Source organism: Cygnus atratus, chromosome 19 (genome assembly GCF_013377495.2).
Source record: "Cygnus atratus isolate AKBS03 ecotype Queensland, Australia chromosome 19, CAtr_DNAZoo_HiC_assembly, whole genome shotgun sequence".
Classification (NCBI taxonomy): domain Eukaryota; kingdom Metazoa; phylum Chordata; class Aves; order Anseriformes; family Anatidae; genus Cygnus; species Cygnus atratus.
The window spans coordinates 4,984,067-5,005,552 of NC_066380.1; the positions used below are offsets into that span (position 1 = coordinate 4,984,067).

Genomic DNA, 21,486 nt, shown 5'->3' on the forward strand with positions numbered 1-21,486 from the left:
TCTGGTGGAGATGTTCAAAAGATGTCAGTTCTGATGCTTTCTCAGATGTGGATATGTGTCCATGTTGGGCCACCCAAATCATTTTGCAAAGCCCACTCAACAGCTGTCAGATAGTAAAGAATTTTGCAGGTTTTGAACATAAGTTGGATTCTTTTTTATGTTTTACCAGTGATTATAAGGCTAAAAGTTTTTTTTTTTTTTTTTTAAATCAGGAGTTCTATTTTACCTTGGAGATATTGTGGTTTCCTGTACCTTATATCCATAATGACAACTTAGGATATACTTGTAGTGAAGATAAAACTAGCATACTGCCATGGTTTGGACAAGATGCTACTTAAGCAATATTTCTCACAAGAAAGAAGTGAGCAACTTAGGCAGGGCAATCCCTACAAACGAACACACAAAACTAGGCAGTCTTTTCCTCCTATATGTGGCAAACGGGGAGGAGTAGTAAGAGGAACTGCTCTCAACTTTAGCTATTACCTTTTGGTGTGGAAGTGGAGTCTGCCTTAACCCCTTGCAGAGCCAAAGGAGTTCCAACAGCTCTGAATTGCCCGTTGCCTAGTCAGGAGAACTTGGCTCCTCATTACTGCTCTGGCTGAGATAGTCCTGTCCTTTCTGCCTCTGGCTGCTGTTCCTTGATGCAGTACTTTTTTGCATAAAGAACAAACTATTCCTATCTTGTTTCCATTTGCCTTTCTAAGTGTGTTCAGTCCACTGCTGATTCTCTGCAGTACAACACTATACATTTCACTGTTTATGTAGGCTGAACTATATTGCTTCAGACCATATTGCTTCCAGTGCTGCTTTACTTCTGTGTCTAGATAGAAAAGCATTATCAAGATCCGAGTGGTAGAAATGCAGCCTTTTCATTTTCCCAATCTTTATGCTAAGTAATAGGGTTTCAGTAATCAATACCTTGTATGTTGTCTGAGAACATTTATTTGATCAGATGCAATTTTCAGAATCTGCTGCATGATAGACAGAAAAGTGTCACTGAGTGGAGAGCAAAGCCTCGCTTCACTTGGCCAGTGACACATCTGCCGTTCCTTGTCATACTCATTTCCGTTTTAAATATTAAAGAAAGCATCCCGGAGTAAAGGATCTGTGTGAATTGTGCTTACTGAATTTAATTAATACCTGAATGAAAGAGGTTGTTATTTATTTTAGAAACTGGAAAAAAACAAAAAACCCATCTCGGCGCTTCAGTTTACTCTGTGTGGAGTGACTACTGGCCTATGCAGCGCTAATCTTATTTTAGCTTTATTTATTTTTGCTGCACTTGAAGGGTGAAAAAGAGCTGGTGGTAGGATCAGAAACATAATCAGCTCCTACAAAATCAAACCAGTAATACTTGGCATTATGACAGCACTTTCAAACTCCACAGTGCTTGGCAAACATCTGATAATTGAGGCTGGGTCTCACCCTGTTACCATAACACAGTCCCCAACCTTAAAAACTTCATTGTGCCCATGAGTGTAAGGCTTACAGAAACATTCTTGCCAGCTTAAAACTAAGCACAGTTGTTGCAGAAGGACGGGGGGGCTTCCTTTCTATTTTAAATGATTTTATTTCTGTCTGAACGCCTGCAAAAATCCATACAGTACATCAAAAGGAGGGGAATACACCCCAGGTCCTGAGGTAGCTAGGATACTACTAGCAGCGAATGATGCAAAGCATGGGAAAATAGAAAGAGAGAGGACACTTGACTGGAAAAAAATAACATTTTGAGGAAGGAGACAGGTATGTCAGAGCTGCACACGCCAGTGCTCACTTCTTTTGCCCCAGGGCCGGGCAGACATTTCCTCAGTTTCTTCGTTCACACAGGGCGGGTACGGTTTGCGAGAAGCAAACCCCCCCCTACAGAAGAAACCCCTGACGTTACGAAAAGGCGACAAAAAAAAAAAAAAAAATTAAAAACGCTGAGGAAGGCGCCGGAGGGCAGCACGGCCCTCGGACTACATTTCCCAGGCTGCTCCGTGCCGCGGTGGCCTCGCCACGCTCCGGAGCGGAGGGAGGTCGGCCGGGCCCGGGCTAAGATGGCGGACGGGGTGCTGAGCCCCGGCGTGAACCTGGAAGCTTTCTCCCAGGCTATCGCCGCCATCCAGGCGCTGCGCTCCAGCGTGACAAGGGTCTTCGACTGCCTGAAGGATGGCATGCGGAACAAGGAGACGCTGGAGGGCCGCGAGAAGGGCTTCGTGGCCGCCTTCCAGGAGAGCCTGCACTCCGTCAGCCGCGACCTGGGGTGAGCAGCCGGCCCTCGGAGGGGCTTCGCCGCTCACCGCAGCCGGGGGTGGCCGGGAGGGGAGAGGGGTCCCGGGGTCCCCTCGGCTCCCGGAGGAGGTTTGGGGCGGCTAAACGCGAAAGTGCCCCGCTCCGTGCCTCCTTGGGTGCTGCCTCTCTGTGACATTCCCTCCTGGAGGCTCCAGAGGGATGAGCCTTGCTCAAATGTTTGGCTTGTGAATAAGTGGCTGGGGCACTCTAGGGGTTAGCTGGATGGTTTTTGGTTGCAGGGGGGTTGGTCTCTGTTTTTTCTGAAGTTTTTTGTTTTAAAATAATAATAATAATCGCTTCTTAAGCTCTGAATAATCATCAGCATCCAAGTGGTTGAAGGGTGTTACCAAAACTTGAAAGGTTGGAAAGTTAGTTTGTGTAAATATGATTATTTAGTACAGGCTGGTGCACTTCACAGAGGTGAAAACAACTGTTGAGGCTGCTGGTAACTGCAGCCCTGCTGGGTCCTCCCGGGTGTGCTGGGGCCGGTGCATCCCGGTGGAGCCAGCGGCGCTGTCAGGGACGTGTCCCAGCACGGAGTGACCCCTTCCAGGCTATCTTCAGGCCTCCAGAGGTGTTGGGTCCAGGGTCTTCAGGAGGAGAAGCCTTGTGTTTTTGGCTAATAGGCTTTGCTGATTTTGTCGTTTGTAATAGTTGATGATGTAAATAATCTCTTACCTGTTTGTTCTTTCTGTTAAGACAGAAGGTAATCATTTTCGTGAATGATGCTGTACACAGCTTTATAGACTTAAGTTGTGTCCCTTTGTTTTTTATGGTTTCCAAGCTGATGAGGCTTTGTTGTTCTCAACATGGAAGCTGTACTATCCCTTTGGTCATCCTTCTTGTTTCTTTCAGTGGCTTTTTAAACGACTGTATAGTCTAACCCCAAAGTCTCGTTCCCAAACGATAACGGATAGCAGTAGTCTCTGACCTCTTTTCTTACGTGCGCTATGTTACACTTCTTTAGGTTGCAGTTTATCATCCGGTGTTTTGGTGCTGTGAAGTTCTTCAGCGACTCTTTGCTCTTTGTCCCTAGCACCCTACATGAGAATAGCTTCATCATAAAGCTTTACCAGTTCCTTTTTCACCTTGTTTTCCAGAACATTAATGGATATGTTGATCAGTACTTGGTGCCATTTCTTCCCTGATTCCGCTAGATCATGTTTGTGATATTTTGATGTATTTTTTAATTTTTTTTTCTGAAATGTAACTGCTCAAAAATAATATCATTCATATAGCATCTTACTATTAGATAATTCTGTTTTGGTTTTGGGAAGCATTGATGTTGAGTAGTAAGTGAACACTCCAACGTGTACTGAAGTTAATGCTACCAGTGGACTTTGGCTTGAGTCATGAAAGTATTGACTGGAATCCTTGTTCAGCAAATTCTTAATTATCTTGTCTATTCACATTTATCGTATGGTTGTGTCGACAAATGCTAAGCATATTCATGAGTGGTCAAAGCACAAGAGACTTAGTGTAGGCCATGGAAGCTTGAGGGAATAATGATTAACAGAGAAGAGTTTTGTGATAGGAAAGCATAGAAGTTTCTTAATGGTTAGTTCCTTGGTCACTGATGTTTATTTTAATAACCTTCATTAAATGTAAACAGAGATATTTGGGATTTTTCTTCACAGACGTTTCCATAAGTCACACTTCTAAGGGACTGAATCCTGCTCTTGATTTAGTGCAAGGTCTGAAGTTCAATCAGAGTAGGATTTGACATTCACGAGTCGTGAGGAGAGGCACCTGATTAGTCATGTCATTTGAAAAACTGCATTTTATATCTGTGCAAAGTAGCCAGTCTTTCTTCTACAGCTGATTAATGCAAGTTTTTAACATTGCCTAACTCTTGTTATTATTAAATGTAGCGTTTGACAAATGAGATATGAAGTAATAATAGATCATTTTCACACTGATCTTTTTTTCGTGGAAAAATGGTGCTTATTAAGCTTTAGTTGGGTATTTCGTACACGTCTACAGATGTACAGGTTGCTCATGGAAAGCAGAAGATGCTTCCTTGCCCTGACAACTTGGAAAGCATTAGAAGAGCCACAAACTCTGCAGGACCATCTCCAGGATTGGGACTAATGCCAGTTCATGTGTATATTTACATGAGGACAACGTTAATTTCTAGTGCATTACGGAAATTACAAGACACCTGCCTGCTTGATAATTCTGCTGTTGTCCATAGTATCGCAGCCAATGCTTCTAGTCAGAATTTTGTAGCTTCTGAGGGTGTGCTTTGCTCAGAAGATGACTTGAGTTCTGGAAGTGTTTGTAAACAGGACACATCATAGTTTGACTCTTCCCTTTCTGTCTTAGAAAGACTCTTGACTTGTACTTTCTTTACTTAGCAATGAGTTTAATGAGTAACAGGCCACTTAAAACTTTTTGGATAATGGCAGTGGTTAAGTTGTTTCTTTTTTAATCAAATTGGACGGATATTTAAAGTGTACAGATACTAAAATAGAGTGTAAACATGATTGCTGTCTCTGTAGAAGGACTGCACATCTTAGATACACATATCTCCAGGTCTGACTTTAGAAAATGCTGTTGTATTTTCTTTCAGTGAGCTGGAGCGTCTGAGCAATCTGGTTGGTAAACCGTCTGAGAACCATCCCTTGCACAACAGCGGACTGTTGAGCCTAGATCCTGTTCAGGACAAAACACCTCTTTACAGCCAACTTCTGCAAGCCTACAAATGGTCAAATAAGGTAACAGAATACACTGATATAATTTAGTTGTGTTTTCCTCCAGAATGACTGATTTGTGATACAGTAAACCTCTGAATATTTAAGGCTGTCAAAATAGCTGAGTTTTTTATGAAGTGGGGAGCATAATATATATCTAGAATTACTTTCAAGGACAAAAATGGTATTTTAATTGAAAGGAGACTCTCCTTTGTGTGTCCATGTTTTTCTAAGGGAGCATTGACTCCAAGACAGAATAATTCTCTTTGTAATAGCTGTTTAGCATCTTGTCTTACGTAGATATTAAATAAAAGTATGTTCTGTCCTCACACCTGTCAGTAATCATTGTAGCAGAAATCAATGGGATATTAGAGCAGAGAATCGTGAGCTTATGTTATGTTGCCTCTAAAACTACTTGTAGAAAAACTCGGAGGGAAGTTGTCATCATCAGAAATGCTGATGGCTTTCTATATCATTTGCTACTTTCAAAACCATTTCTGCTTGATTTCAGTGCTAACTCTGTACCGAACATCTTTGGCATAGCTAATGTTTTTTGCATTGTATACGTTATGGAATTTTAAGTAATGCCAAAAGAAAATGCAGATAGTACTACTGCTTTTTTTTTTTGGGTATTTTTAAGAATGAATTGTTTTTGTTGAAAGAAACTTCTGATGAAAATCAATTTGATTATCTTGCATGCTGAATATGTTTAGGGACAGAAGTTGGGTAGGTATCTTTGCTCTGGACGTAGTCTACTTATGGTGGGTACATCAAAAATACCCCTTTCTTCCCATCCGATTTTATTTAATAAGTAAACATTGCATTATTGCAATTAATATTAATCCCTGTCTGAGCACCATTATGCTTCAGTTTGCCTGTTCCCATCCTGATATTTTGAACGTGTATGCTACTTTTTATAGAAATATTGAAATGAATCACTATTTAAAAGTTTTCTTAAGATTATTTTTAAGTGTTTAGTGAGCTGTTGCAAAATGTAGAGGATGGATTTATTTCTGTTTTTGTAACTGCTGTTAGTGAGAGATTCTGGAGTTGTAGCTCTTAACAACTGTGTACAAGACAGCAGGAGTAAGCAAGAATAATAAATCTGAAAATAGCTGGGGCATTGCAAGACAATTCCACTCTAAATTATTTATTGCAATACATGAGCAAGGAAGACTTTCTGGCTACACGAGTACTTGGTAGGCAAATTCTTGTTATAAACTGAGCCAACTCAGTTATTCGGAATTAAAATGGACTACTACAATGATTTTTGTATGAATACCACAATAATATTTATACAGTCACTTTTCAGAATGCAAATGTGTGTTACGTCTTCTAAAATCCGTAGAATTCAGCATCAGTAGAAACTTCGGTATGGTTGGAAAATGGGGGACAGGAGAGATTTTAAAGTAGAAATTTGACAGCTGAGAAAATTTTTCTTGTTTGTTTGCGTTTCTTGCTGTTATTCAAACTGATTATTGGCACTGAAGATGAAATAATTTGCTGCTTTCAGACAAAGCCACTTACCATTTATACTTAACTGCATGACAAGTTTAGAAGTTTAAGTCTTCATTGATTTAATTATTTCTTTAGGATATTATCAAAGTAAACTCAGATCATAATGAAATAGCTCTGGAAGAGTCATTCTTATGGAGTTTTTTATTAACTTAGAGTCTTATGGAGGTTTGAAAAACAGTTTTTTAATACTGGCTTCTGATTTCAGAAAGCAGAAAGTTTTAGCATCCTGTGCACTCACATATACATTTCAATTTTCCTGGAGAAAAAAACCAGTTTTTTCTTCTAGCTTTGTTATCATTTATTTCAGCTGTAAAACAGAAGTCAAAGATACCATTTCAGTTGTATTTCAAAAATTGCTTTCTACCTAGTGGTTCTTCAGAATTTTACTACTGTCTTTTCTAGGGTTTGTAATAACCAGCAGGTGTGAATAGGTTGTCCCTTTTTCTAATAACAGATGCGTTACCTGTGCTGAGGGTAGATACTACTCTTAGCACCGAAGACCCTAGTGGTGCTTGTGTAGGTTGCTGCTTAATTCTTCATTGCTAAATACATTTCTTGGATAAGCGTTATTTCATTACATTTTTTGGCCACCTTTTGTTTTTATTATGCGTGCCTGGTGTTTGCTGTTGCTTGGAAGGGAGGATTTGGATGTGGTGATTTGTCAATACGCTTTATGCCTGTTCACATTTAATTTTTAATTTGTGACCCCTTTGTGGCTTGCTTGCTTGTATTTTTGATGAGCTGAGATAAGGGCATTTTCCTCTCTCTCTGATTGTTCATGCATTACTGATGGCCTGAATAGCCACGCTGCTGCCAGGGGAGGATAGATGGAGTAGAGTTTCAGAGCTGTGCTGCAATTCCAAAAGGACATTCATGAAATACAGGGGAAATGAACGCACACACAATTTCAGTTGCATGTTTCAATGCATGCTGTTTATTTCTAAAACATGGGGAGCATGATAATAAAGTAGCTTGTAAGGCAGTAATAAGTCAGGTCAGTAATAATAGCCGGGCTATTTCATGAGAAGCAAATTGTTTTTTGGTATATCCAAGTACTGTATGTTTTTAAAAAATGGCTTTGATACTTTTTTTTTTAATTTTATTTTTATCTAAAGCTGAAAGAACAATTAAAGGCCTGAAATGGTATGCTTTTAAAAAAGAAATCAGAATTTCAGAAATTGTCCTATATAATAGTCTGGTTAAAAGCTAAGATGTTTTTTTTTTGGTCCATTTATATCAGTATATCTGCTTTGGAATCAGTCTCAGGCAGTTTTTGGAGACTGTAGTGGTAGTAGCCTTCCAAATACCATCAACCACATGAAGCTCTTTAAACCACAGTACTGCTATCATTGTTAGAATAGTTATTTCTTCAGATTAACAGCTTTATTTTGATGCTGGGTCAAGCAAATACCCAATTCTGATTTGGTGGTGGATGCATAAACAAGTTTTCTGAGTTAAGTAGCAGTGCTGGGAAGTATAGTGAAAATCATACTCCCAGACTTTTTCCTTACAGAATTGTGTTATCTTGGCAGCTCTTGTTATTTATTAGCATCTGCTATCCTGATATTTACTTACTGTAGTTTACCCAATAGTTTTGCAGATGGTGAAGTTGTCCATATAATAGAAGCAGCTGTTTGGGATCTCAACAGCTTGTCAGATGCATTAATTACACACACATGCAGCTGTAAAGGAACTTTACTTTTCCAGGTGTTTAACAGGGCTTAAAAGCTAGAGCTGACATAAACATGAGAAGTTTAAATCGATCTTATTGCAAGCAGGAGCTAACTGATTATGTCTTTGCTTTTGCTAACTGGCTCCTTTTATATATTGGTAAAAATCATACAGGTAACATAGTTTGACTGTGGGCGCATAGAAGCGTGCAGTGGCTTTGCATCAGTGTTTAGGCCTGCTTCATAGTTATTTTATTTTCTCCTATTCAATTTTATTTAAGAAAAGAGGTTTCCTTTGTTACAATTGACATGCTGTTTCCCAGAAGGATCCTTATCTGCCCTCTAATGTAATACTGAGGATATGATATTAGGTAAGACAAAAATGAGCCATCGTTCCTACGGGTGATGTGATGCAGCCAAGATATTCTCTGCAAGCCGGGACGCTTGCAGAAATCAGCAGTAGTTCTTTTGATGCACACCATCTCCGTGTAATAGGTGTAGTTGATTTCTGGTTTTAGTAATTACATATATCTCAGCTGTTAAACTTTCTGTCCTATGATTGTTATGTCTGAGCAGGTAGAACCCAGGGTGACGCTGACAGTTGGAAGGGTTTCTGTTCTGTCCTGAGACTGCTCCTCAGTACTCGACCTGCAGGGTGATGCTGCCTTACTTCTTGTCACCAGCTGCATACTTCTGGGTAGTATGAGGAGGCGAGGAAAACTACAAGGGAAACAAGGGGTTTTGTGGGCAGGAGAGGAATTATTGATGATGCAATTAAAGCAATATAACATGTATATCTCATATATAAAACATTTAATAACTTATGCTGGTATGGTTGTCTGATCCAGCTGTAGCAGTCAGGGTAGATGCAGGTTTTTGGAACCCAGGAATTTGAACTCATTCTTTGAGTGGGGAAATTTTTTTTGTCTGCTGCTTTAGTGAGGTTATTTATTGCCTGTAGTGTATATCTGTTCATCCTCTTTGCCCTTGGCAGAGCATTTGTATACCCTCGCCCCGTGCATGCCTGAGGCAGTGTCTGTTAAGGTGTTCCCTTTGACTCCGGTGGAACAGAAAATGCACAGCGTAGCGTGTGTTCACTGAGCTAGGCAAATGCTTTTGGAGGGCAGGTTCCCCCTCTCTTATGGGATGCTGTCAAGTACTTCATGCCCAGCATCTGAGCTTTAATCACTGCTATAGGTTCTGGTAGAGCTTTTTTACTTACTTGAGTGTTGGGTTTTTTGGTTTGTTTTGTGGTGGGTTTTGTGTGTCTTTGTTTTTTTGTTCTCTAATTTTATGTGAAGAGAATACACAAAGTGAATCAACTACCAAATTCCACAGGATCGCTCTTTCTGCCAGACTTACAAAACATTGGCTTTGTTGGACAGCAGCAAACCAAGTCTTCCCAGAGCTGCTGAGTGACTGCAGTATTAGAAGTTTCCTTGCCCAAGTGTGTTTTCTACAAGCCTTCTCTCTCTTTTTTTTTTTTTTCTTGGTGGAGTTTATTTTCAGACTTCCAAAGAATATTATTAACAGCAGCACAGAGAGGGGAAGTTTAGAACAATTTTTGTATTGAAGAGGTGATGTTATCTGAATTATTTTCCTTGACCGTAACTTCATGGAAGCACAGTGCTGTATGTTCCAACGAGCTAGGTAAATGTGTGTTGAATTTGTCTGTTTGCTTTTCTCAGATTCCAGCCCTTCTGTAGTTTGAATCAACATGCGTAGGTGTGTCGGTGGTGGTGGTGGTATTGTTTTTGTCGTCATGAGATGGCACTTAACGATCATGGCAGTGGTGTGTTTGGGAAGGCTGTTATCTACCACTTCAAGCAGAAAGCAAAAAATCAGCTTTTCAGACTTTGTGACTCTCTGGGTGAGTAGGATTTAGGTCAAATTATTTAATTTACTCATTTGTGACAAGAAGACTATGGCAACTTCCATAGACTTTACAGTATGAGTGGTACTCACACCAAGTGAACAAAAGTGGATAGTTGTTGTCATGAGTTCGTTTAACTGGCAAATACAAATCTAAAAGAGAGATTACTGTTGATATGCATACTGAAATACATTAAAAATATTTGGATTTAAATTTGTTACTTCAGAGCTTCCTCTTGTTTTTCCACATGAATTTAAAATCGAACTGTTGAGATAAATACCATTAACGAATTAAAATTATTTTCAGTCACATGACAAAATTAAAAAGGAATACATAGTTTTTGTATATTAAATTATCTTGATATGTTCCCTGATAAATTGTGTAAATTGTTTGTTGTAGGTCTCAAAAAAATACTAATAAAAAAATCAATAGAGCCTGTAGAGAAAGTCCAGACTTGTTAGGCTGCCCTTGGTAGCTTAGTATTGATTAGACACAAATATTGAGTTTAATGACAATAAATGCCATTAAATGTTAACCGTAACAGTAGAGGAACACCGTCAAAGCAATTTTTTCTTGTTCTTCCTGATTGTAAAATGAAGTGCTCGTTCCAAGGAACATTAATTTTCATTTTTGGATGCGCTCAAACATTTTGAATTTAATGTAGTTTTACAGTAGCATGGACAGTGTAACTGAATTATTGTGCTGGCAGTTGTCTGGAAGTGCAGGCAGCAGGCCAAGATTTTGTCCTTTCAGGACTTTATTCTGTAAGAATGCAGCGTTGTAATAGTCTGGCATACTGTTGTGTGGAGATCCAGCTGTTTTCTGCTGAGATTTCGGCCACCCTAATTGGGAAGTGTTTGAGTGTTCTGTAATATCCGTGACACACATGTAATATCAGGACAAACTGTCCCCATAACTGCATCAGCTTCTTGCCCAGTGCTTCTGGAGGTTGCTTTTGAAGATCACTTGTGCTTGCTGGGGTAGGAGGAGGAAGGTTCGTGGTGAGTAGGAGCTCTGAAGAAGTTACTTAGGGAAAAGACTTGAAGTTGCTAAGTCCTTTGGTTTGATTACAGAAGGGATCAAATGAAAAAAAATAAGAATTGAATTGAAGCTAAATGGCTGCTTTCACAGTTTATGCCCCAAGAATATTTCTGTAGCGCTCCGAAGAGCAAGTTTTACTTTGCTTTGTAGGAGCAGAAGCAGTGCTCAAAGAGGGAGTGGGCTGCAAAGGCTCTTCTGGATTACCAGGGGTGGACTCCTTTCCCGGGTGGATAAGCCATTGGAGTTTATATTTCTGCTGCTGGAGCAATGAATGATACATGTCCCTGTGTTTTCTTGTACACAGAGCACAAAATAGGAGCTGGGCCACTTGGATTCTATTCTTGCCTTTCTTATTAATTTTTGTTGTAACCTTGAACAGTATGCATGATTTCTCCATGCCTCATTTTTATTATGGATAAAATGGGATCATACTTAACCTACTTCACGGGAGAGTTTCTAGTCTAAATGTGTCCCAAGTGCATTGGGTTCTTTGGATGGAAATGCTTTGTAGATGCCAAGTACTGTATAGTTAGTGACTAATGTTGTTTGCCTGGCAGTCTGGAAGAATGCCCTTTAATGGGCTTTTAATTTTGTGTGATTTTAGGCAAATGTTTTGGTGCAATGCCCTTGTTATTCAGAATTACATTAATGTTCTGTTCGTTATTTTTTTAAATGACTAGGCAACAGGTGTTACTTTGTTGCCTCCAGCTGCCATGGTTATTAATTATTGGTCAGTTTTCTGCATGGAGAGTATTTAATTTTGTTATTGCAGGGTTGATTTTAGTGACCAGCGAAGATGCGGGTGGAAAATGCAGGTAGTGTGCAAATTATCCTTGATACTACAGTGGTGGTGGAAGAATCATTGGTAAAACTTATGAGGAAGGAAAAAAATGCTTGTAGCTTTTATTCTCCCTAGAAATCCTGCCCAAAGCAGCATCGGGGGCATTAGAGATGGATAACAGCAGCTGTGTCCATCTTCTTGTTGGGAGGGTGCATCTTCCCTCCTCAGCTGGGGGTCCCTGAGATTTACAGCTCTTGGGCCGAGTTTCATTGCCTTTTATTACTGTGCTGTTGCTGAACAAAAAGCTCCAACCCAGGGCTATCCTGACTAGTTTATTGTAACTGTGAAGACGTTTTTGACAGCTAATAATCAGAACAAAAGGAAATGAAAATTACCAGCCTCTTTTTTCTTTGCATTCCTGCTAAGATGCTACGGCAGGTGAGATTTTGCTACACTTAATTCCTTGGCGGGTCAGCTGAGGTTCATTGACATTTTAGTAGACTGAGGTTAGTTTGTTCCTTCAAGAAGAGAAGAGTGACAGTCAGTACTTTGTCACTTAAAAAAAAAAAAGACATAATTAGCCTTTGATTCTGGCTTATGTGGTTTTGATGTTTTATATCTGTGATCTTCCCAGAGTTATAATTGTAATAATTCACACTAGGATGTTATTGTGAGATGAGGTTATATGGGTCCAAATGGAGTTTGCCTTTCTTGCTGGATTGTGTTAGAGTACTTCATTTCAAATCCGAAACAGCCTGAGAGGATGGTAAGGTGTTCCGCTGTTGTGGTGCCTGGTGTTTGTTGTTATTCAACAGTATTTTTTAAAGCTCCAATCAAAATAATGCTGTAAGCAGTACTGGTCTCACTTTTCCTAATTATGGGAAGTGATATATCAATACACACTGTTATAAATCACAGCCCCCTTGTCAGCTGGTGGGAATTATTTAATGCTGTGCAACACCTTTATTTGCTCATGAGTATTTTTCTCCTGTTTCTTTGCTAAGTATTAATGTTCTAGCTGTTAGCCTATTTCAGGATGGAATTGATTGATGTTGGTCTGTTTTAACCAAAACACTTCTGCCCACTCCCAGTTCTTCCTCCCCTAACTCCTTTTCTCCTCTGCAGGAACTCTTCAAACAGTTGGTGCTGGATGGCGAGTTGTGTGATGTGTAAGTCAGTGATCACTTCCCCTTCTAGGCTGTGTAATGCTGTCATCAGACCAAATTGGTTAAAGCTGCTTTGCTAATATTAATATCAGACTTGGGATCAAACTAGGACATGCACACGCACAGAATTGCAGTATGTAGATGAATAAGTCATGGTACAAACATTAGGTTGGAATAAAATGCTTTACTTTTAGAAGCTGAGAAATACAGCAGGAATACAACGTGCTGTCTAGGGATTAATTGAAGAATATGGAATAGAAGAATAGGACTGCAGAACTACAGGAGCGTTGTCACTAACCCTCGGAGCCAGCACTCCTCTGAAGTTTGGGTTTGTGTGCCCTCCCAGTGGCTCAGCCTGACTTGCTGCTGGTGATGAAAGCCTGCCTGTCTTCCAGCGCATGGTGGCCACCATGAAAGCGCAGAGGATGTTATCAGAGACTCCAGTCCCTCTAATTGCCCCAGCAAAGAGTGCAGTAGAAAAAGAGCATCGCCTAACTTTCATTGTCATCCTAAGAGCTTGCTATTATAAAGCCCGTATGTGCTTAAAAAACTTGAGTTGTTTATTCATCCTCATGTGAGAACCAGGCAGGGATTGTTAGCTGTGGAAAACAGCTTTCTTCTGTTTTGTTGGGCAGAACAAAACCCTTATTTTTAATGTTTTAGATTTTCTCTGGTAAATCAATACAACTTCCTGAATCCTCTGTGGCTGACTGTAAACTTGTCTATGATACATAAAGACTGGGCCCTTCTGTGTTGTTTTGAGATCAATGTGGTTTTTATGTACATGGCAACATTTCCAGAGGAAAAGAAGGTCCACCTTTATGTTAGTTTCCTTTCTGTGTGGAAGGTTGCAGATAAATTCCCAACAAACAGTTGATTTTATCATGTGTGAGATGGGGGATTGGACTAGGTGATTTTTCGAGGTCCCTTCCAATCCCTAATGTTCTGTGATTTGGGGGATTTCTGTCTTTTTTTTCCCCCCATCTCTTTACATAGTTGCCCAAATACTTTGTTTTATTTTATTGGCTTAAATTGTCTCATAAGGCATAAACCAGAATCTTACCTAAAATAGTAATATTTGCCTGTGATTTCACTTGAGAGAATTTCTTGAGGTCTGGCCCCTGTTATTTGTAGTTCCTATAGACTAGGTTGTAGGGTTTTATTGGATGGGAAAACCGACAATGCTTCTGACATACCCCATTACAGCCCGCAGGGAGGAGTGATAACCGCTTTGGGTTCCTCATCTCTCAAAGGAAGCTGTCTCTCGCTTTCTTTGAAGCGAATTAAGGATGTTTGTAAAGTGTTTGGGGACCTTCATATGAAGGGTATTCAAGGAATATGAACACTAATATAAAATAACTGATAAAGTCGATAAACATCCTATTGGTATTCTTTCTATGGAAAAGGTTTTTTTGTAGCTTCTAAAGGAAATCAAACAAAATGGAAATTTTAATGATGTCACCTTGTTGCTCTCCACTATTGTTGTTGTCTGATCTTGCAGTGTCTGTTATTTGGGTTTTATGCAGAAGTGCACTCATCTCTAATCTCGTTCGGATTTCTCTTTTGGAGTTACTAAAGCTGATCCCCTCAGTTTGTGGAGGGACTGGATAGTTTGAATTGCTTATGAGCAATACTCAGCTCTTCCCTGTTGTATCTTGATCACGCTCCACTAATAACTGGGCTACAAAACATGGAAGTCACCTAAAAGCTAATAAATTTGAAGATGGTGTGTGTAAGGAGCTGTATGTAATCGAAGTGCAGTTCAGGCAACTAATTTGGATACCGTGTCATGGAAATGTACATTTGGCAAAAATGTGACAACAGTTTTATGTTCAGGAGTAGTTAATTCTGAGCTTTGACTATTGGAGTCTTGTGACATGGAAAGTCCATGGTGATTCTTGAAATCTCTAGCCTCAGTACATGCGCCTCAGTGCGTACAGCTTCTTATTTTCCTTGGAGGAAAAAAAAATAACCCTACCCTGCAGTAGCATTGTCGTTTTGTGGCTCCGATGCTGTGGCAAGTGCAGAATGGGAGTAAGAAGTTCCAGACCGCGACAGCAGCATCCTTGTTGTTCACGTAGATGCCTACTTTTTAGTTTTAATATAAAGGTGTATTGCAGAGGATGTGCAGTTGATCTTAGATGGCCTTTGAGAGAATTTGATGTTTCCGAAATATTTCTGTTAATAAAATGAAATGGGTGATGATTTGAAGAAAGTTGTCTGTTCTCAGCGGTGTAAGCTTTCACTCGTAACATTGGATAAGCCACTTAGGAAGTTCACACTTTGCAGTAGATGCAGTCATTTTACATTCTCCTGGGGGTGTGTTTGTGGGGAGCAGTTGTTTATTTTTGCAGGTGAACTTTATTTCAGATCTGGCCAGGTATCTGACCCAGCTTTTAGGGATACTTCAGTTTTGTGCAGTAGGCTTCTGTTCTGCTTTGTGGAAGAACCCTGATGAATGACTCTTCTTCTGCAGAAAACCCAGAGCTGACTTTGCTTCTGTTGTAAAGTGCTGCTGCTTGAGAGACCCATGTAGAAGTTTGAGTAGCGCTATAACAGGGCAGTCGGGGGCGTGGGAGATGGAGAACAGAGGATAGATGAGAATATGGGCATTGCACTCGGAGCTTCTTCACTGCTAACTCCTCTTGTGGTTGGTACCTCTTGTTGGTTTCAGCTTGCATTTAAAGCAGTTAGAGTTGGGCAGTCCTGGAGGCTGCAGCTGAAGATGACTTACCAGCATGTGTTATCAGCTTCTCTGCCAATATAAGGTTAGTCCAAGTCTGAGCAGTTTATTTTATCTAGTTTTAAATGTCATGAATATAAAGCTTCCACTTGCACAAGAAACAAAACTGAATAAAGTATTTTAGCCACAGACATTTGTTCAGTTACAGTACATGTAGGAAAAGATGTCCTCTGGATTAATAGAAGAAGATTTAGTGAAAGCTGATTGATCCTACTAGGTGCTGGTCTTTTACATTTTTGATCTTTTCACAGCAAGATCAAAAGGTTTTGTACCCTAAGCAGCAGTTACCTTGTTGTGCTCTGTTGCAAGGTTCTTGGCTTAGTGCGGAGGGTGCAGTCACGCTCTGGTGCTCGCTGAATTTGCTGAGAACTGAAGCGCTCGAGTTAAATGCCTAAAGCTAGACCGTGTGAGTAATCCGAGAGCTGAAATGGCTCGTAACTGTAGTTGCATGCTTGCCTGGTGTCTGTGCAAACTCCAGGGAATGCATTTTTAGCTTGTTTTTTCTTTATATATGCTCATGAATTGGCTTGTTCCCAGATAACATTTCTTCAAAGGCACACACACTGACAAGCTGATAGTAATAACTAATATACTTATTGGGTAGAATTAGTGTATATCATTATGTTATGAAAAGTAATGAACATGTTGAAATGCTAAGAATATTTTCAAGATTACTTTAGATTGGGTTGGAGAGCGGAGTACGACGACTACATCTTAAAATACGTAATAAAATCACAGTGGTCTTTGATGTTCAGACTTGTGCTTCAGAAGAAAGCTGTATTCAAAACCACTGCCAGGCTTGATTAATTTGCCTGTTGTGCTTGGATTTTCTAAGCAAGTTTTTATAACTGGCAGCAACATAGTGTTATAGGTACTCTATATATTTTGTGGGATATTAGACACAAATGAATTATACCTAGATGTGACATTCTACAGTTCTAAAATAAATGTGTTTATTTCTCATTATATGAAATTGCAATTCCTGTGGAAATCGATATTGAAAATTCTAAAAGCCTCCTAGGAGCTGCAGGCATGCACAGAAAGGAACCATATACGTGTGCTGTTACTCGCAAGTGTTGGGTTAAAGTGACTTATTTTAATCTTTTCACGTCAACAGCAATTTAGTATATTTTCCTTGTTGCAAACATCCTGTCACTGCTACAGAAAATGAAGAGAATGGGGACTACAGCAGAAAAAGTGCTCAGGTGTCCTTTAAACTGTTTTAAGCTGCCCATGGTTTGAAAATATTCAAGAATCTGTGATATGAGCTGTTTGACATTTTTCCTCTTCCAAATGCTCAAAGAAATAAATCTACATAAAGAGCAACTCACTTTTAAAAATGAGAAGAGTCTTTGCGACAGCGTCTGGAATCTAACAGTGTTACTTTATTTCCCTCTTTTGGCTGACCACCATGATAAAACAGCTGAATCAAATACATTCTTTTATGTATAAAATATATTTTTTGGGTCTTGACAGCTTGTTTCCAGTTTTAGTCTAATTCGGTTTGAAACAGCTGTTCCTGATCTCTGCAAAACAGTTTTTTGATGGAAATCATGACATTCTCAACTACAGCAGCGCTACCGGGCTCTCTCTCATTGCAGAAGTTGGCTTTTCTTTATGTTAGAAGAATTCTTCATTCAGAGAAAAAGCCACTTTTACATCAAATAAGCTGCATTCAAAGAATAATGGCTTTTCCCTCCCCCAAAGTCCTCTCTCATTGAGGCTGGATGTACGTTTCTCTTCCTACGTGACTTTTAAGAAGAAAACATCCCTGTGTGTTTTACCATTAGTGCGATTTTTATTCCCATGTTCCCTGCCTTGCCCATATGCTTTCAGTTGGGTTCTATTTAGAGTTTTCTCTGCAGTTGTCTCTGCACTCAGACTTAGCGAGTTTTCTGGCTTGCCGTATGGTTCAGTTTTACTCCGGAGTCAAATCTTGTATTTTCAGAATTTCAGTGTATCATTTTCAGTTTGCTCGGTGCCGTCATTTTTTTTGGGGGGGGTCATCAGCTGCATTGCTGAGTGCATCTTCCCGAGCTGCTTGTGGGAATTTCACAGATCGCAGAACTGATCCCGTCTGTAAGCTCTCTTGTGCCTGAGAAAGCAAAAGGTAACCTTTCCTTTCCAATTCCCTGGGTCTTTTGGAAACCCTAGCGTATAGTGCGGAGTGAAGTTAGTAACTTTCTGCAGAAAAGAGTTTGCTGTCTGCTTGACTGTGTGAACACAAGCGTGTGATGGTGCTGTGCGTGGACATCTCAAAACATTTCTGATGGGAAGGGTGAAGGTTTCAAGAGTAGCAGGGTTGCCAGGTTCCCAGTGGCACGGGAAGGACTCTAGAGTTGAACACCCTCTTCTTTCCTCTCTCCTTAGCTTGCTAGATGAATTTCACAACTCATTTCATTATGCATGTCTTTGTTTTCCCATCTATACAATGACTGTGCTGCAGAATGAGGACTTGAGAAATCTGAGAGAGGCTGCAGTGTGCGACGAGTGGGATTGCTGGCAGTTGCTGATCTTGTTTCTGAGCCCACTGTGGGCTAATACCCTCCTGAAGCCTCTCTTGGGTTATTTGTTAAGGCACATTTTATCAGCTGAAATAAAACCTGACATCTAACATGACACAAAAGCTTTACTACTTAAAGAGCTGTTAAATATGTGTTCAGTTCCAAATTCAATGTTTTGCCTGGCAAATACTGTGGAACGTTTATCATTTTCCCTGAGTCTTTTTTTCCCACAGTCCAAGGAACCTGACTTGGGGTTGTGTTAGGATTAAGTGAGATTACTAGCATCTTCTCTCCATCCCTCTTGAGTACCTTGTATGAATACATCCTAATAACTATTGATATCGCATTCATCCTGCGAGAAGCTGAGACCTTTAGTGTCTGCTGATGCTGCAGTTCTGATGTTGTGTTTTTCTTGCAAGTAAAATCAATTGAGACAAATCTTAGTAACTTTTACAGCAAAATAAAATGACTGTGCCAGGCAGCCATTGGAAATTTCTTTTTTTAAGTATGGATATGCTCTTAGATCACACATACAGGGTTGTTCCAGCAGAATTGATTGGCTGATCCCCTAGATTTAAAGGTCAACTGTAATCACATTTCGGGAAGATTGAAGAAGATATAAAATTGCTACTATGCTTTTCTGAGTTGTATACCCTCATCTGATGCTCTTTGCTTTTCCCCTGTACATCTTAATTTACTCAGGTGGAGCATCGATACATACAGGGCGCGAGTCAATGTGCCTGCTTTCTCTCGTCGAGGAGGGAGCTGGGTAGATGTATGTCTTCCAAGCCAACACCTTCCTTCTGGGAGACGTGAGGTGGACGGAAGGACGCCCCTATACCCTACAGAAATGGAGGAGACAAATCTCTTTTTCTATGAGGAGATCTGCAGCATAGCTGGCATGTCAGATGTTGTTCCGTTGCCAGAGTTAACGCGTCCAAGAGATGGCATTGTCCCTTCAAAGCGCAGCACAGATGGAATGGAGACACTGCGCAGCCCTCTGACGGGGTGGACACCTTTGATAGTGGGGAATCAAAAGAACATCTCATTACTGGTGTTTTATGTGACAGCTTGGTATTCTGTAGTTCATAGAGACAAAGCAGTTTTGTAAATGTGGTGTTTCAAAATCATATTTCCGTGTAGTAGACAACCATAGCTGCATGCAGATGTGAATAAATTTCTTGGTAATTTTTGCAACAACCTGAATGAGCCAACTGCTTTGCCGTAGCAGACTTCGTGAAGTAGAAGCAGAGACATACATAGGGCATCCAGGGTCTCGGGTATAATTCATTTTTCCTGTAACAAAGCAAAAGGAATCCTGAAATGCCAAAGGGATTGGTGGAGAAAAAGGAGTTTTAGTTTAAGCTGATAAACAAGAGCATGTTTATGATTCTTAGAGACTTTTACTTCGTGACAATTTTGTTGTTCTGGTTTTGTACAGATGACTTTACTGTTCTTCTGTCTGGGTCTTTCACAGATCAACAGAAGAGAAAAGTGTTTAACATGGAATTGACTTAAATGGCACGGGAACTGTTCCCGCACAGGAGGCCACTGCGTTGCAAATGCTTTAGCTAATCTTCAAGCAAATTTCCAAGTAACTTTGTGCTGCTCTCGTGTGGTTTGCATGTATTTGATCATAGTGCGCCAGTGGTCACGCCATAGCAAGGGCTTTGTAGGGGTAACAGGACATGGAAGGATGACCCCTAAAGAGTTACTTTTCCAACATGCCTGTTGTAGGGAATGTGTAAATTATATTATACAGAGATTACTCGTAGCAGGACTCCAGGAGTCCAAATTAGCTCACAAAGTACCGTCCTTAGTGCATTTTCCTGTGTGCTAACTTGCAAAATGCACTAATTCCCAGATGTATAGAAATCGAGGGTCTGTAGCTTTTCGGTAAGCATCCTGCTTTTAAGAGACGCTGACATACAGCAGTAGTTGAAGAATGTGCTTGAGTGGACTGGGAAGACATTTATTGTGCATTTATTGAAGGTGGCCTTTTTCAGAGGCTTGCAGCGCTCCGATGGCCTTCTAACTTGGGTGTACATTTTGCTTTGTCAGCCACAACGTGAGATTGGGGAAGCTAATGTCTCGTGTTCGCTACGCCCGTGGTAAATACGGAAAGAATATTTTCTAAATAAGTAATGGACTAGGCAAAATTTTCAGAGGCTTGCATGATCAAATCAGAGTAGCAGCAAATCCTCTGTGACTCTCAGTGGCTGATGAAGTCAAGCAGTGCCTTGACTGACTGGTTTGGGTTTTTTCTTGCGAGTTGCTTAAATCTGTTTATTTTTTAACCCTTGATGGTGTCTGTCCTCAGTAGGAGGATACCTAGGAAATGGTGAATTTTCTAAAGCACAAAAGAGGTGCACGAAGAGTGCTGGAGCTGTGATTGTTGTTTTCGCGCCTACAGTTGCATGTCCTCCTGATCAATAGATGAGAACGACACCTGAGGGCCCTTCAAAGAGGTTAAAGTCGGGAATATATCATATGTTCATGAAGCTTCCGGGTTTCAGGGAATCATCAGGTTATAAGAGAGATCGTTTCTGTGTGAAAAGAAGTTTGCAAGTTTTTTTTCTTGAAGAAAAAGGCCCCCTCCCTGCCGCAGCAGGGATGTTATACTGCAGTGCTGGCTTTATGTTTTTTCCTCCTATTGCTTTCCCTTCAAATCACAGGGCTCTGTCTTGGGTTTGGTTGTCCTAACAGCAGATTGCTGTTGTGAATGAAAACATTTTAATACAGGATCCATAAGTTGCCAACGTAAAATGCCCGTTAGAAAAAGGAAAGAAAAATCTCTGTATTGTCAAGAGTATTTAAGGAAAGTAGGTATTCAATCAATCATTTGTTTCCTTGAGAGGAGCAATACTGGTGGCAGCTGTTATGGTAGGCAAAGGCTGTGAATATACACGCTGGTAATTATGTTGCAGGTTCTGTTCTAATTCTTGTTCCACAATGTACAATCAGGCTTAAATCCAGAAGAAGAGAAGTGTGTTCTGAAAGCATATTCCCTAAAATGAGTTTATTTTAATGCCTGTCTTGATTATTGCTTTAAGGAGCGGTAGTATTTGGTTGTTAGCTGAGTGCAATAACAAAGTTGTGCCTTCGTACCTGTACAAACTAAAGAGAGGGGCTGTCAGCTGTGTTCGAGCGCTGACTTGTTGCAGAGCTCTGCCCTGTGTACACCTTCAGTACGCTGTCACTGGGCTTTGGAAATGCTGCAGAC

General features: G+C 40.3%; 1 protein-coding gene across 2 annotated transcripts in view; it reads left to right on the forward strand.

Annotated features, from left to right (window-relative positions):
• The first annotated feature begins 1,992 nt into the window (after positions 1-1,992).
• Positions 1,993-21,486, forward strand: part of MED27 (mediator complex subunit 27) — a 93,542-nt gene continuing 74,048 nt past the window's right edge. For both annotated transcript variants that reach the window (XM_035555311.2, XM_035555312.2), the window contains exons 1-2: positions 1,993-2,245; positions 4,847-4,991. In XM_035555311.2, the coding sequence (XP_035411204.1) occupies positions 2,040-2,245; positions 4,847-4,991 (351 nt within the window). In that variant the 5' untranslated portion in view covers positions 1,993-2,039. The remainder of the gene's footprint in view (positions 2,246-4,846; positions 4,992-21,486) is intronic.